This window comes from Nyctibius grandis, chromosome 5, assembly GCF_013368605.1.
Source record: "Nyctibius grandis isolate bNycGra1 chromosome 5, bNycGra1.pri, whole genome shotgun sequence".
NCBI classification, from domain to species: domain Eukaryota; kingdom Metazoa; phylum Chordata; class Aves; order Nyctibiiformes; family Nyctibiidae; genus Nyctibius; species Nyctibius grandis.
Window position 1 is genome coordinate 17,233,232 of NC_090662.1, and position 16,653 is coordinate 17,249,884.

Here is a 16,653-nt window from a genome sequence, read left to right on the forward strand (position 1 = left end):
TGTTACAGTAGTGATCCTTTATATAATGGAATTCCTTTATGACATAACAACCTGGATTATCAAATGAATGTTACCCAAAATGTTACCCAAGCTTAAGCTTTTCAGCTCAACACTTTGTGGCAACCTTGTGCGACATTTAAAAATGCCTACAGGTCTGTCTGCTGTAGATTTGCAACAAAGTGCTAACAAACATACATTGAAAATAATATTTTACCTGATTCATTCAGAAAGTGAATTGCGTGAGGGAGTTCGTTTTCATCCAATTGTAACTGGCTTTCTTGTACCAGTTCCAGTAAGCGTTTCTGATCGATCACAGGAAATTCAACTGGGACATTTTTCCGTTCCAGCAAAATTCTCTTCTCCAGCTCCAGGTAGCTGTCAGGAATTAGCTGACCAACGACTGGCTGATCTCTGATCTGTATAATTAAGAATAAGAATCTTAAATGTCTTAATTTATTCATGTGAAATGCAGACAATAATACTAAGATGTAAGGTGGGTATGTCCACTCAACAGCAGCAGCAAGAAGGAACAGAAACACTCATTTATTGACTTACATGGCTTCTGAAAGTTAGATGTAACTAATTCTTCTTTCAGAATTATATTATGAATGTCTTTCTACAAATGAATACTCAAAGAAGAAAATATTTCCATATTACATGCACATAAAAAATAAATAATGATGTCTTCTGAGAAGTTCAAAGAGAAGCTTTGATTTGAAGTAAAAGGGAAATATTCACTGTATGAACAGATGATGTCAGGTTAACACAAGACAATAGGCAAATGAATAAAAAAAAGGATACCTCTTGTAATCTGTAATAGCTGTAGACACGTGTTTAGATAAACTGGGTGGAAAAGGGCAGTAGCTCAATTCAAAGTCTCCACTGCTGATAGTTAGTGGACAAGAGGAGAGGAAGAAATAAATTTGGCGAGGTTAGTGACACTTAAGGGAAACACAGTCGGGTGCTTTTCCCCTGTTTCCTGACCCTGAGTTCCTTCCTGGACACATCCTTTGACCTTTGGTATTAGCTAGCACCCGACCAGGTTTTTCATTCTCCATGGGTGCTGAGCTAGTCATTTTTTTTGAGAAAACGGGAAACAATTTTCCCAACATTTCCAAATTGGCTTCTTAGTTTGTAATCTTCCTCTCAAAGAGCAGATTTGAGAGGACCAATGCACTTTAGCATTTTTATGTGTCAAAAATGTGAAATGTGATTAGTACCTTGTATAATTTCAAAGACTCAGAGCACTTGATGACAATGTTGAATACTTAACTCGCTTTGTCTAACTTCTAAGCAGGTACTTTGTAACACTCCTTTCACAAAGCGTCTACATTATTTATGGAATTAATTATTTATGGAAACTATCTAATTTCCTTTAGGCTACCTTACATTTCCGTAGAAGTTTAAACATTGGTTTAAGTCATAATTGCAAGAGAGGTGGATGTTACAGGAACAATTTTTAGGTACCTAAGAGTCAAATGTTTTAAAAAAGCAGAACTTCTCCTGAGTGTTGAAGAAGCATGGTGAGATACAGGGCTACATATACCTTTACAAACACCAGCTCTATTCATGCCTACTGGATGTATGAGAAGTGGAATTAATCCATTCCATGTGAACAGGCCACCTCACTAACACTTAGCACTGAGTAGCTATTCCTTGAACTGTGGAATGAAGTTAGGCAAATTATGGATGTGGCTAAGCCAGTAGTTTCTGAGAGAGAAACAAGAGGTATGCACCCTCTTTCATTTGTAATAACACCAGTGTGAGGCTGGTCATAAATACAGCATTTGCTTTATAAAATCTTCCAAGCAGTAATTTGGGCTTGGAAATTTGGGCTCTGCTATGATTTATGAAGTTCTGCCATTGAGTTCAGTAGCACAGGACATCACCTTTTCTCTTTAACACATTATGACACTATACATGTGTGATGGATGCACTCCTGTTTGAAGTAACTGACCTTTGGTCCAGGCAGATGCTCAGCAAGTAAGCCTAACTGAAGTTAATCCTATAGGATATTACTCCTGTCCTATTGTGAGATAGTTCTCACTGAGGCTATCAGTGAGAACACGGCACCAAAACCAAAAAATCAGTTTGACTGGAGGCTGGGCTGATAAGTGGCTGAAACTGCATTAACACAGCAGAAAATCTAACTATGAATCAACCACTATAAATATCTGCAGCCATCAGGGTCCACTGAGCTCTCCCTCCGTAGCAGCTGGCTGCGTGGCGGGGATCTCCCCTTGAGTAGGGACGCCTCTTAAGGTTACCCCTCGAAGCTGAGAGGTCCCTTACCTGACACCAGACCTTGATGGGTGGGTAAGTGACATTTTTTGCATGCATGTAACATTTAAGATACGTATAGTGAGCTTACGCGATAATCTTTGTATCCCATATCAACTTTAACTGTAGTAAATAGTAGAGTACTGACCACCAATCCACCTGTACTTATTACATATTTCACAAACCTAAATTTACTGATTAGAACTCAATAAACTAACTACTAGCTCAGATCTGTTTGAGTGATCTCTGACTCTTCTCCTGCGACAACATGATTGATAATGTATAAATAAAAAAATCTAAAAATGTATATTCTTTTTGCTGCAGATTGGATCCTATCTTCCTATCAGCTCCATGCCTGGGCTAGTCTCTTCATACTGTGGTAGCAATGACTTTGGAGACAACAGAACTACGAGTGCGTATTCTCCAATTTAGGAGGAACACTCAGTCCAAGGGATCTTCTTTTCATGCTTTAATTAATTTTCCTCTTTCTAGAAATAGTTTCACACTATGCAAAATGAAATCAGTGAATGGAGAATTAGCTGGCTTTCAGAAATCAGAAAATCTTATTTCCTGGCCCCCTGAAATCTTGTTAATACTTATTATTGCAATTACATGTTGCCATCCAACAAAAAAACAGTTTTTGACAGATTTTCTTCTAAGAAAAAGATGGCCTATTTTTAATTAATATTCTGTTTACGGCTCTAGTGTTTGAAAATAAAACTTAGCTGAGATTTTTACTAAGTTGATTTTTTTGGTAGAAAATGAAATGAAAACAAAACTGGTGATTTGCCTTCATTATTTTGCTGTGTGTAACATTTTATCCAAGGCAAGATGAGTTTGCTAGCACACTAAAAATGTATTTATGTGTTTAATTACTGTTTTAAAATGTATTTACTTAACTAAACTAGGATGTTTTCAACATTACGAACAGCATGTAGCTTACCTTGAAGTGAAGACTCTCCTTTATTATGATTTTCCGAAGTCTGATAATGGAATCGGATTCTTCCGTAGCATTCACAAAGTGATAACCTTGGATTGCTGGGAAGCCTCGCTTATTCAACAGCTCTCTCGTAATTTTACTCATGCAGGCCTTACGTTGCATTTCATCAGAAACATCTAAATGAGTGCCAACAAGAATGACGGGGGATGTTGAAGCTCGAGCCTGTCAGTAAGATCCACATAGTTGATTAACTCATCAGTGAATGTTGACATTATTTTTTTATATCCACGTAAAATGTGAGCAATTTAGTCAAAACAATCAAAACAATTAAAAAAGCAACTGTTTCTCCCTCTTTAAGTATACCTCTTTTAAATAAGTTTGAAATCTGACATGCTATTTCATGTCTTTATTCAGAGTAAGTTTAAACTGCAATCCCATATAAAAGCCTTGACTGGATAAGGCAGTAGAAAGGCATCAGCTTATAAATACGAAATATTTTTTTTTAACATACAGAGAGCAGTCTATTTCAAAATAGAAATATTAAAAAAATCAGCTTTTTCTAAAAGGAAGTGGTGTAGATCTGGATTTCATATTTTGCAGATTAATAACATTGTCAGTAAAATAGAGGGATGACTGTATTTTTAATTAAAAATGCCCAACCAAATGGAAAAGCAAAGGGTATTCTGCTAGTTGTCATCAGAACAGTGCAGCAATGAAACACCAGCAAGTACTGCATAGCAAAGGAGAACACATTAGTAATGGTCTTCATCCACACTAAACAGAATGTAACCCCCTGTCCTGTATCACTGCTCAAGGTGAAACGAGTGAAAAAGACAAGTTTAACAAACAGGCTCGGTATACAAAATCTTTATGCAATTGCATTGCCCAGCCATGGCTAACTGTCATACAAAAGGAAAAGACAAGAAATGCTCACCATGGGGTGATTCCATGAAATGTAAATAAAACACTTAGAGCAAAACAAAAATATATAGGTAGATTCTTAGACCAACTTCCCTACCACAGTCCTGGAATAACTCCTATTAACAACAGGATGCAAAGCATACACTTAACAGCATGATTTCAAACCTGCATCTAGTCAGTTTTAAATTAGTCAAATTCTGATTTCCCCAGAATTTACAACAGCATACAAGAAAAAGCAGGTTTAACTTGCTATCCCTTTAATACTACCCCTTTCTTATTTTTATCAGTCAATTCAAAATATTGCCAGAACATACAAACTATTCTTTTGTACATTACTTTGTACCATTTTAAGTACAAAATGATGCTTATCATGTCTTTGTATGTCTCCAAATACTTTCATATCCAATATATGATGTATTTCAGCTCTTGTTTCATCTTACTATTTTTATTTGCTGAAGAGCTTCTTTCCTTTTCCCATCTCTGAAAATATTTGTGGTTAATTTCCTGTTCACCAACAGCTCCCTGGAAAGTGGAATTCCATTCTGTATGTATCTATGGCTTACCTTGATGTTAAAAAGCCACGGCTTCATAGCATCCACCTCTGCTTGTCCTTTGCTGAGATCATAAACAGCAAGATATAAAGCTCTTTGGGTCATAAAATGAGGATGGGTACTGTAGAACTCTTCTTGTCCTAATGATAAAAAACTTCCACTGTTTAGTACTTCCCTCATTAAACATCTTCAGATCACAAAAAGCCAGCAGAGCACTTATTCTCAGATCACTAATCTACAAACGAAATTAATACTTACAGAAAATTATCTAAATTGACAGGAAACCTGTAATAGCTATGAATATCAGGTAGGTACTCTGTGGTAGCTCATTGACTGAAGTGTAGTGTTGAAATATGTAACCTATTTTTAAATCAAGAAGTGGAAGATTCAACAACTGGATAAATGTGGTTGCTGCAAAGACAACCTGAAAGGTCATGATTCTTTGAAAACTCCAATGTTCAGCTTCTCCCTCACTCCTTCCTTCCCTTCCTTCCTTCTTCCCTCCCTTTCTCCTATCCTTTCGGCAACTTCAAAATAAGACTCCTAAGTTCACCTGATTAAGCACTTAAAATCACAATTGAAGCTGGACATTCAGCTTGAATACTGCTCTTCTGTGCTTATCCATTGTGATACAGACTGTATTTAAATGATCACAGATGTTTAAAAATAACTTTTCTATAGCCTAAAAAAACCCTGAATTTTAGAAGTGCTTCTGGAGTCTCCCAAACTTAGAAAGTTTTCCAAAAACCCAAAGTTCAAAGCCTTCTCCTAAGTGCTTTGTTTTTTGTGACCTTATGAAATAGTGATACTGTTGCGCCTAGGGAGACACAGATTATAAAAGGGAGAAACAGAATTACTCTGAGTAGAAGATGATTCTTCTGATTACAAGCAGCTTCTTACTATTCTGAAATGACAGTTCTAGAGTGCTACGGTTGAAAGGAGCAGTCAGACCACATTTGGTGATGAGAAATTCACAGAATCAGAGAATGTTACGGATTGGAAGGGACCTCGAAAGATCATCTAGGCCAATCCCCCTGCCGGAGCAGGATTGCCTAGACCATATCACACAGGAACGCGTCCAGGCGGGTTTTGAATGTCTCCAGAGAAGGAGACTCCACAACCTCTCTGGGCAGCCTGTTCCAGTGTTCGGTCACCCTCACCGTAAAGAAGTTTTCCTCATATTTATGCAGAACCTCCTGTGTTCCAGCTTGCACCCATTGCCCCTTGCCCTGTCAAGGGAAGTCACTGAGAAGAGCCTGGCTCCATCCTCATGACACTTGCTCTTTCCATATTTATAAACATTAATGAGGTCACCCCTCAGTCTCCTCTTCTCTAAGCTAAAGAGACCCAGCTCCCTCAGCCTCTCCTCATAAGGGAGATGTTCCACTCCCTTAATCATCTTTGTGGCTCTGCGCTGGACTCTCTCTAGCAGTTCCCTGTCCTTCTTGAACTGAGGGGCCCAGAACTGGACACAATATTCCAGATGCGGCCTCACCAGGGCAGAGCAGAGGGGGAGGAGAACCTCTCTTGACCTGCTAACCACACCCCTTCTACTACACCCCAGGATGCCATTGGCCTTCTTGGCCACAAGGGCACACTGCTGGCTCATGGTCATCCTGCTGTCCACTAGGACCCCCAGGTCCCTTTCCCCTACGCTGCTCTCCAACAGGTCTGCCCCCAACTTGTACTCATACATGGGGTTGTTCTTGCCCAGATGCAGGACTCTACATTTGCCCTTGTTATATTTCATTAAGTTTCTCCCCGCCCAACTCTCCAGCCTGTCTAGGTCCTTCTGAATGGCTGCGCAGCCTTCCGGTGCGTCAGCCACTCCTCCCAGTTTGGTGTCATCAGCGAACTTGCTGACAGTGCACTCTATTCCCTCATCCAAGTCATTAAGGAATATATTGAATAGAACTGGTCCCAGTACTGACCCTTGAGGGACTCCGCTAGACACAGGCCTCCAACTGGACTCTGTCCCATTGACCACCACTCTCTGGCTTCTTTCCTTCAGCCAGTTCACAATCCACCTCACTACCCGATCATCCAGACCACACTTCCTCAGTTTAGCTGCGAGGATGCTGGGGGAGACCGTGTCAAACGCTTTACTGAAATCAAGATAGACCACATCCACAGCTTCACCATCATCTATCCACTGGGTTATGTCCTCATAAAAGGCTATCAAGTTGGTTAAGCATGACTTCCCCTTGGTGAAGCCATGTTGAGTGCCCCTAATGATCCCCCTATCCTTGATGTGCCTAGAGACAGCACCAAGGACAAGTTGTTCCATCACCTTTCCGGGGATGGAGGTGAGGCTGATCGGTCTATAGTTACCCGGGTCCTTCTTCTTGCCCTTTTTGAAGACTGGAGTGACATTCGCTTTCCTCCAGTCCTCAGGCACCTCTCCCGTTGCCCACGACTTAGCAAAGATGATGGACAGTGGCCTAGCAATGACTTCCGCCAGCTCCCTCAGCACCCGTGGGTGCATCCCATCAGGGCCCATGGATTTATGGACGTCCAGATTGCTTAATTGGTCCCTGACCCAGCCCTCATCAACCAAGACAGATTCCTCCTCTATCCTGACTTCTTCTGAGGCCTCAGAGGTCCGGGGCTCCTCAGGACAGCCTCCAGCAGTATAGACAGAGGCAAAGAAGGCATTCAGTAACTCCGCCTTCTTTTTATCCTCTGTCTCCAGGGCCCCCACCTCATTCATCAGTGGGCCTACATTGCCTCTAGTGTTGGCTTTACCTGCAATGTATTTGAAGAAGCTCTTTCTGTTGTCCTTGACCTCTCTTGCAAGGTTTAATTCCAAGAAGCTTAGCTTTCCTAGTTGCCTCCCTACATCCTCTGACAACAGACTTATATTCCTCCCAAGTGGCCAGCCCCTCCTTCCATGATCTGTACACCCTCTTCTTCCACTTGAGTTTGCCCAGCAGTTCCCTGTTTAACCATGCAGGTCTCCTGGTACCCTTCCTTGACTTCCTACCTGTTGGGATGCTCTGATCTTGAGCTCGGAAGAAGCAGTCCTTGAATACTAACCAACTATCTTGGGCCCCCTTACCTTCTAGTACCCTGTCCCATGGGATTTCCCCTAGCAATTGCTTGAAAAGGCCAAAGTTGGCCCTACTGAAGTCGAGGGTTGTGATTCTGCTAGCTATTCTGTTCCTGCCACATGAGATCCTGAACTCTACCATCTCATGGTCACTACAACCAAGGCTGCCCTCAACCTTCACCGCTTCAACCAGACCCTCCTTGTTAGTGAGGATAAGATCCAGCAGCGCTCCTCTCCTAGTTGGCTCATCCACCATTTGCATCAGAAAGTTATCATCAATGCACTGGAGGAACCTCCTGGACTGAGGATGGCTGGCTGAGTAGGCCTCCCAGCAAATATCAGGGTAGTTGAAATCCCCCATGACAACCAGGCCCTGTAATTGAGAGACTGCTCTCAGCTGCCTGTAGAAGGCCTCATCACCTTCCTCATCCTGATCTGGTGGCCTGTAATAGACACCCACAACAGTATCACCCCTGCCAGCCTGCCCCTTAATTCGCACCCACAAACTCTCAACTCGCTCCTGATCCGCCTCTGGACAGAACTCAATACATTCTAGCTGCTCACTCACCTAAAGAGCAACTCCACCACCTCTCCTTAGTGGCCTGTCTTTCCTGAACAGGACATAGCCATCCATGACCACATTCCAGTCATGCGAGGCGTCCCACCAAGTCTCTGTAATTGCCACTAGATCATAGCCCCCCGACCGAACACGGATTTCCAACTCCTCCTGTTTATTCCCCATGCTGCGTGCATTGGTGTACAGGCATTTCAGGGAGCGAGCTGGGCACACTGATTTCACCCCAGGGGGATGGGAGGCCTCCTGGTCTACCTCAACACTAGAGCGTTGCCCCAGTGGTGCAAGCCCAGCTACTACCCCATCCCCCTTCGAATCTAGTTTAAAGCTCTCCGAATGAGCCCTGCTAATTCCTGTCCCAGAACCCTTTTGCCCCTACGACATAAACCTTTCCCATGTATTACCGTCACGCCTGGTGTCTTATAAAACCAGCCATTATCAAAGAACCCAAAGCCCTGCCTGTAGCACCAGTCTCGTAGCCAGGCATTTATAGAGAGAATCCTACTATTCCATCCCACGTCATCACCTGAAAATGGAAGGAGGGAGGAGAAAACAACTTGTGCCCCAGTACAAGGGGCTTTGTATTAAATTTTTTTCCTGAGGCTTTGTATTAAATTTGAGGGATTAGCTGCCATTTTACAGAATTCAATAATTTATAAGTGGTCACTTGACTTTTGGTGTAAGTTTGCATGATTCTGCTGTCAACAATTTGAAATTTCACAGTCTGACTCTAAGAATAAGTAATGCACTAATGTGTTAGAAAAGACAATAGTAAAGGACAATAAGCTCTTGAAATACCTCCAAAATCCCACACATTTAATATAAGCTCTTTCTTCATTTTGCCCTTCCCTTGAATGATCCAGTCTTTTACATCAATGCCTACTGTAGCTTTTGGACAGCCCAATTCTGTTCGTTTGCATTTCATTAGTTGTTGTAGCAGGGTAGTTTTCCCACTGCCAGTGTTTCCAACAATCATAAGCTTCATTCTGTTATAAGGTACAGCCTTCTTCAGTCGTTGTTGAAGAAATCTGGCATAAAAAAGTTTGCAGAATTCACACAAGTGTATAATAAAGAAAAATACCAACAGAACTGAAGACCAAGCAAAAATCTAAAGCCATAAATTTTCTTTAAATCTTCAATATCTCTTTGATATGACTGTGATTTTAACAGTTTATTTTAATTTCTGATTTGAAAGTTAAAGCTTAATTCAGAATGTGTCTTTTTTTTTGTTTTGTGATTACCCAAAAATGTGCTCTGTGCAATGCACTTGGGAACACAATAAACATATTAGAAATAATTGGTAAGGACCATTTATTGCATGGTTTATAGAAGCATGAAATTCAAGAAGTAGTCTAAATTACTATAACCTATTTTAGGTTATAGTGTGTGTCTTGATATGATATGATATGATAAGATATGATATGATATGATATATGACACGATATGATACCTTCCATAGAGTAGCATGCTGGATTTCATACGACAAACCAGCACGTCTTTTCAAAAGGATATGTTGTTTTCTTAATGCTTACTGCATATCCCAAGAACGCAAAACAAGAATATTCAAGAACAGGGCAACAAACCTGATAATGTCTCTGGCTTTGTATCCCACATGTTTGAAGTCTAAATTAAGATGGAGTCCTTCCAAAGGAAGATCCCAGATTTTGGACAGTCTTCCCATTTCATCTGGAAAGAATCTCAAATCGGGGTTATGACTTACATCCAGAGAAGTCAAGTTCTCTAGGAAGCCAATCTGAGGAGGAATCTAAATAAAAGATCATTTAATGGGCAACTAAACGTTAAAAAAAATGTACGAGCATGAGTACACTAAATATTTAACAAAACTAGGTATTATTTTCACCACTGTAGTTTAAATTTTTTTAATAAACAGGCCTAATATCCCACACTAATAGACAAAGGACCTCACGATGAATTCATTATACAAACTGATTATATGACACATTCCAGACAGAAAAGCTTAATAGAATATGGTGATCTTCATTCACAGGAAGTACTATTTGCACTTACATAACATTTTACTAATAAAATTTACAATTATATGTGAGGTGACATGAAAATCAAATGAACATTGAAAAACTGCATTCAATTGAAAAGTGACTTCATTTTCTTTAAGTAGAATCTTACACTTTACCTCCTTTAACTTGTTGTGGGACAGGTGTAGCTTTTCTAGCCTAGACCACGCACATGCCTTTTCACTCAAGTCCAAGGCATCTATTTGATTATGATTAAATAACAGCTCCCTTAAGTTTAATGACTTCCAGTGCATTGGTCCAGGCAGGCTTATGATCTTGTTTTGGCTTAAATCTACTGATCGCAAACTAAAAACATGAAAATGAAAAAGAGAGGTTAGCAAATAAAAAAAACCCAAAACTGAGATTAACTGGAACTGTATTAATTTTTAATAAATAAACAAATGGATTAGATATCAGGACATTTTTCTGACAGGAATGTAGATAGAAGAAGATAGAGAATCACTACTACGAGCAAAAGTAATTAAGATTTTATAAGTAGGTCTTCATTACCTCAGAAAAAATTATAAGAAAATACATATGATTGATTCAGTATAATATTCTTTTAATGTATTTGTCTGTAAATGATATTGCCTGATCATGAAAATAAACATCCACACTGCACTGTGTGTATATGTTTCAGATAGTAAATTAAAGAGTCACTTTAAGTAAGTGTACATATTGTGATAATAGTCCACTTCCTTCGTCTTTCTATGATTTGCAGACATGCATGGGTCTGTTCAGATTAGTAGAAGACACAGATAAATATGGTTCGCACTCCTGTAGTGCAAATATTCAGTAATTCAACTGTAACCAGTATAGTTAATATACATTTATACCCAGGTAACAGAGAATAGAGTTTAGCTCAGGATTCCAGTTACAAGTGAGTGCTGGACCATGGAGTACCCTGTTACGTGCAATGTCTAACTGAATAGAATAAATGTATTTAAAAAGTTAATTGCAATCTAACATAACACTACTATTTATTTTCATGTGCTTTTTTATAAATTTCAAATTTAAAAAAAAAGCAATGGGGAACCCCCTGGTATTACCAACTTTCTAGAACCCAAGATTCCACTAATAAACTATGGAGCCTCACTAGGTGACCTGAACTGTGCTCTTTCTTGCTCCTAACTTACGAGACTAAGATCAGATGGTATGGACACCTCACTCTTCCATCAGAATGTTTCTATGAATATATGTTTGTAAATACATGTATGTGCATGAATTATATAATTCAACGACACATGTATTTAAGAACTACATAAAAAAGAACATTCCATTTCTGTAAGTCAGCTGTTGGACAAATATGCTGTTTATGCTACTGTGGAACATGAAGCATGCAAAAGATCCATGCAACTCCTTATTGATTTGTCTGGGCTGGGAGATGCAGAATCTGAAAGCTGCATCTTTTTCAACAAATCCATTAGATTTGCTGCGGTGAATGTAAATGTTAGCATGCTGAAACAGTGTTAATCATGTTAATAATGATGTGTTCTATGTTAATTTGATTAATGTAAGTTCACAAATCTGTGGATCTGCCCTTCCCATGGTGGCATCAGCACTTACATCTACCCACATCTATCAGATAACTGATCTGATCATCCTCTCCAAGCACTCCTTCTACAATCTGATTCTAGTAACCTGTTAAGGTCAGTAACTTCTATAAAAAAAAGCTGAAGTCTGATTTTCACATGAGTAATTCTTTGAAGGTATAGCAAAATAAATGTCACATGCATTTTTATCACAATTCCATCTAGAGGAAGTGTCATTCTTTGAGAATAAATATCTTGTGATATTTAGGAAGTGAAAAACTAATCTCAGTAACTTTGTGCAAAAGGCTGCAGAACTTCTTGAAACAGGAAAATTGCCAGTATCTTTTTACTGTTAGTTTCAAGAAAATAATAAATTCATTGTGGTCTTCTCAGCAAGAATTGTCAGCTTCAGCAGTCAAACAATTATATTCAGTAACAATGATTTGAATCTGAGGAACAGAATTTCTCAAAATAATGAATAAAATGTGACTGATTTGTCTCAGTTAAAAGCTACTAAGTTTGGATTTAACCTATTAGAGAAGATTTCCTGAAAATCAGTAAAACATGAAGAATCTTCTGCTTAACAAATGTCTTGCCATCAGATTTTCTTCATCAAGAACTTGACATTAATTTTAATAAATAAAATAATAACTTACTGTGGTAGAAGAAGAATTGTTTCCGGAACATTAATAAAATGATTTTGGGATAATTTTAAGCTTGTTATGCTGGATGACAAGTCAGGTATTGTTTCTAGAGTAGAAAAAGAGGTTAATCCTATTACTTCTCAGAACTGTTTATAGTATTTTTAAGACTGGAATTTTCTAAAATCAAAGATAGACTAAAAGGTCAGTCTATCATCTTCTATACACAGGTCTGTACAAGCTACTAAAGGCAGAATCGGAATCTTTTTTTTAAAGCTTATTTAAAACTAAACTCCCAAAATGAAAGAAGTTTAGAACCAAGTTAATGTATTGGCTTTTATCACTTTACATATTATTATACTTCATATCATATTGGCATTAAACACTGAAACAATCTTACTTAAACTTTACTGTATGGCCAGTATACATAACATTCCCATAATTCATCCAGTGAGTGGTGGGTTTTTTATGCATATAAAAATTACTCTAATGGTTCAGTTATGTTTAATGCAGGTATAAGAGCTACTTCGGAAATACTGTGACAATAATTTCAAAATGGAAGATTTTATGTCTTGGAAGACAGAAATAAATTCTGACAGTAACTTCTGAACTCTGCAGCATCATTAAAAACTCATTTATGTAATTTGTATTTTTCATAGGTAAATTAATTTTGACACCTTTGCATAAAATATGCTAAGCCACTGAAACACATTCTGAACTCCATTCAATTGCTTAAACATTGGGTTCTAGTGAAGGTGATCTGCCCTATGGTACCTGAGCTATCTGCACACGGCTTGGAGATACAACAGGGGAGCTATGGAAGACCTGCTTTTTCTGGACCAGAAGCTGTAAGTCATGTGGGATACTTCAGGGCATCTCAAATGACACCTGCGTTCAGGAAAGTGAATAAAACATTCTGTCTTATTCAGAAGACAATGCTGGATATAGTGTGGCAATACTTAGAATCATAGAATCATTTAGGTTAGAAAAGACCCTTAAGATCATAAAGTCCAACCATTAACCTGGCACTGCCAAGTCCACCACTAAACCATGTCCCTAAGCACCATATCTATACGTCTCTTAAATACCTCCAGGGATGGTGACTATACCACTTCCCTGGGCAGCCTGTTTCAATGCTTGACAACCCTTTCAGTGAAGAAATTTTTCCTAATACCTGATCTAAACCTCCCCTGGCACAACTTGAGGCCGTTTCCTCTTGACCTATCACGTGTTACTCGGGAAAAGAGACCGACACCCACCTCACTACAACCTCCTTTTATGTAGTTGTAGAGAGCGATAAAGTCTCCCCTCAGCCTCCTTTTCTCCGGACTAAACAACCCCAGTTCTCTCAGCCGCTCCTCGTAAGACTTGTGCTCCAGACCCTTCACCAGCTTCATTGCCCTTCTTTGGACTTGTTCCAGCGCCTCAGTGTTTTTCTTGTAGTGAAGGGCCCAAAACTGAACACAGTATTCAAGGTTCAGCCTCACCAGTGCTGAGTACAGGGGGACAGTCACTTCCTTAGTCCTGCTGGCCACGCTATTTCTGATACAGGCCAGGATGCTTGTACGATATGTATTTCAGTACAGTATTAAACCTGTATTAGTACTAGATTTCCAAGCTAACTTTGAACAATTTCCTCTACCAATTTCCTCTGCCAATTTCCCCAGCAGTATGTCAAACACACTCAAACACACTCAATCCACTACAAACGCAAAAACAAGATGAGTTACACTGAGTCAGATCAAATGTCCATCAAGCCCCATCAAAAGTATACTGATTGCAATAGTGATCAAAAGCTGATACTTAGGAACTGTATAAACAAGGACAAGCATATTCTCCTTTTCTGTTCTCCCAAGATTCCAAAGGCTGGTGGCTGAGGAATTTTGTGCCTTGGAATGGTTTCTAGAAGGTGGATCCTCTTTTCAAAGATACTTACCCAGAGCATTCATCTTGGCATTGAACTGCTCCAGTTTTGTACAGCCCATGAAGACATTCTCAGCAAGGGATGAAATATTGTTCTTACTAATGTTTAAAATTTTCAGTTCTTTCAAGCATATGGGTGAACATAAGCATGAAATTTTGTTTCTATGATGGCAAAAAGAAAAAAACCACAATTCTTATTTTATTCAGAAACTATTAGCTAAAAAGAGAAAATAAAGAGTATTGATCTGACAATGCCATCCTTACACTGGTAAACCAAAAATCAGACTTTTATCTATATAAAGACTGACCAGTCAGCAAAAATACTGGTACATGTAGCAACATGGAATAACATGACTGATATTAAGATTGTTGTAATTAATTTGGAGAGCAAATGTTAGAATGTACTACAAGGGGTCATTTCCTGATTACACACTACAGCTCAATCCCACACAAAGAGGACTGTTGCATTTGCACGTACTTCTGTTTACTAAACATATGTGTTTGCAGGATTACAATCACAGAATTACTATCAATCTAAACAAAAAGAAAGAATGGAATTCCATATAGGGGACACAATTCAGGATGAGTGCATAATATTACAAACAGTGTATTCTGGGAAGAAGAACACCAGAAAGAGACGAAGATCCTGAAAATACAGAGATAAAAGAACCATGCAGCACTGTTTTGCAAGGGTAATATTGCTAACAAAGTTCAAAAGAAAGCTAACGAAGAAATGCAACAGGATTTTGAATTTAAAATATTGCTTTTGTAAATTTGATTTTAATATGTAATACTGCTTGCTTTAGTTACATATGTTGCTATCTTTATTCTGCGTGAACTTCTGTGTAAAAAATATCACCACCTTATTTAAAATAAATGATGGGAGATGAATGAGACAGTATCTGCAGTTTACAGAGCTACCAATAATAGCGTTCTTAAGAATTCCGTATAGGTATGAATTATCTCACTCAGTAACAAATATGATAAAAAGCGCTGGTAAACAAATATTACTTATTTCTCTGCTTTTGTCATTTAAAACATATCCATACCAACAAATGCAATTCCATGAACCATACTTCCAAAAAACCTTTGCTGAATATGAAATACAGTGGAAACTGTATTCTGTATACAGAAAACCTAGCTGAACGTTAGACAACACATCCTGTGGATTAGTAGTATGGCAGTAGAAAAAACACTGAACTACAACATCTTTAGTATGTTACCAAAACTGCAATGCCATTAGATTCTATCAAGGCCCACAGGTATTCTCAAGTACTCTGTAACACAACACTGAAAATTGTAGCAATTTCCCCATTTGGAAGATAATGTCAGTGTTTCACTGCTGCCTAAACAATGCTTTTCATGCTATAACAGTCATCATTCTGGACGACAAATATATTATTTTCTGTTGTATTTGTTATGCCACAGTCCTTTTAGTAATGCTACTCACCCTTCTAGCAATAGCTGTTCCAGATTTTCAGCTACATTCGTAAGAAACTCAGGAGTGCACACCAGCTGATTGTATGAAAGATTAAGTTGCTTTAGAGTTGGACATCTGAGGTATGGATCCAACGCAAAGGAAGGTCCAATGTCATTTCGAGAGATATCAAGATTTGCAATACAATTCATTTTCAGTAAATAAGTTGGAAAAGAAGTAAATCGGTTACTGTGCAAATCCAAGTAAGTCAGGCATTTCAAGTTCTGAAAGAAAAGGATAATTTGTTTTTAAAAAGTTAAATGAAAATATTAACTTATAGGTTTTAAATTGAGTTATATTTTATAAAATTTATTAATTTACTTATCTTGCTCTCACTAGGAAAAATAGCAGAAAATAGCAATCGTACCAATGTAACCCATAACATTTATATTAGAGAATAAAATATAAAGCATTCTTGAAAATTAATTAACTCAGTTTCATAAAATTTAACAGATATGAATTGCCTGCAGTTCTCGCTTCCATTTATGTTATGTTACTCAATATAACATGTCCTAAAGCAGTTCTCTCCAGTACATGACTTAAAACAATTCCATGAAAATACTTTTATTTCTAGCTGAACACAAATGCCCTAAATGAAAATTGAGTGAATGTATGAAACATGCAAAAATATATACCCATATTCATGAGTAGTATTGTTATGGGTACATTGTTAGAGACAAACAATTTACTGTAACTAATCTCAACTTGTATCACATAAAATCATGCAGAATT

General features: G+C 38.4%; 1 protein-coding gene across 1 annotated transcript in view; it reads right to left on the reverse strand.

Annotated features, from left to right (window-relative positions):
* LRRK2 (leucine rich repeat kinase 2) overlaps positions 1 to 16,653 on the reverse strand; it is a 73,884-nt gene that overhangs the window by 24,356 nt on the left and 32,875 nt on the right. The window contains exons 24-32 of the mRNA XM_068401038.1: positions 15,895 to 16,145; positions 14,458 to 14,606; positions 12,537 to 12,630; positions 10,468 to 10,654; positions 9,899 to 10,080; positions 9,114 to 9,343; positions 4,705 to 4,832; positions 3,224 to 3,442; positions 215 to 416 (exon numbers count right to left, since the gene is read on the reverse strand). Of these exons, the coding sequence (XP_068257139.1) occupies positions 215 to 416; positions 3,224 to 3,442; positions 4,705 to 4,832; positions 9,114 to 9,343; positions 9,899 to 10,080; positions 10,468 to 10,654; positions 12,537 to 12,630; positions 14,458 to 14,606; positions 15,895 to 16,145 (1,642 nt within the window). The remainder of the gene's footprint in view (positions 1 to 214; positions 417 to 3,223; positions 3,443 to 4,704; positions 4,833 to 9,113; positions 9,344 to 9,898; positions 10,081 to 10,467; positions 10,655 to 12,536; positions 12,631 to 14,457; positions 14,607 to 15,894; positions 16,146 to 16,653) is intronic.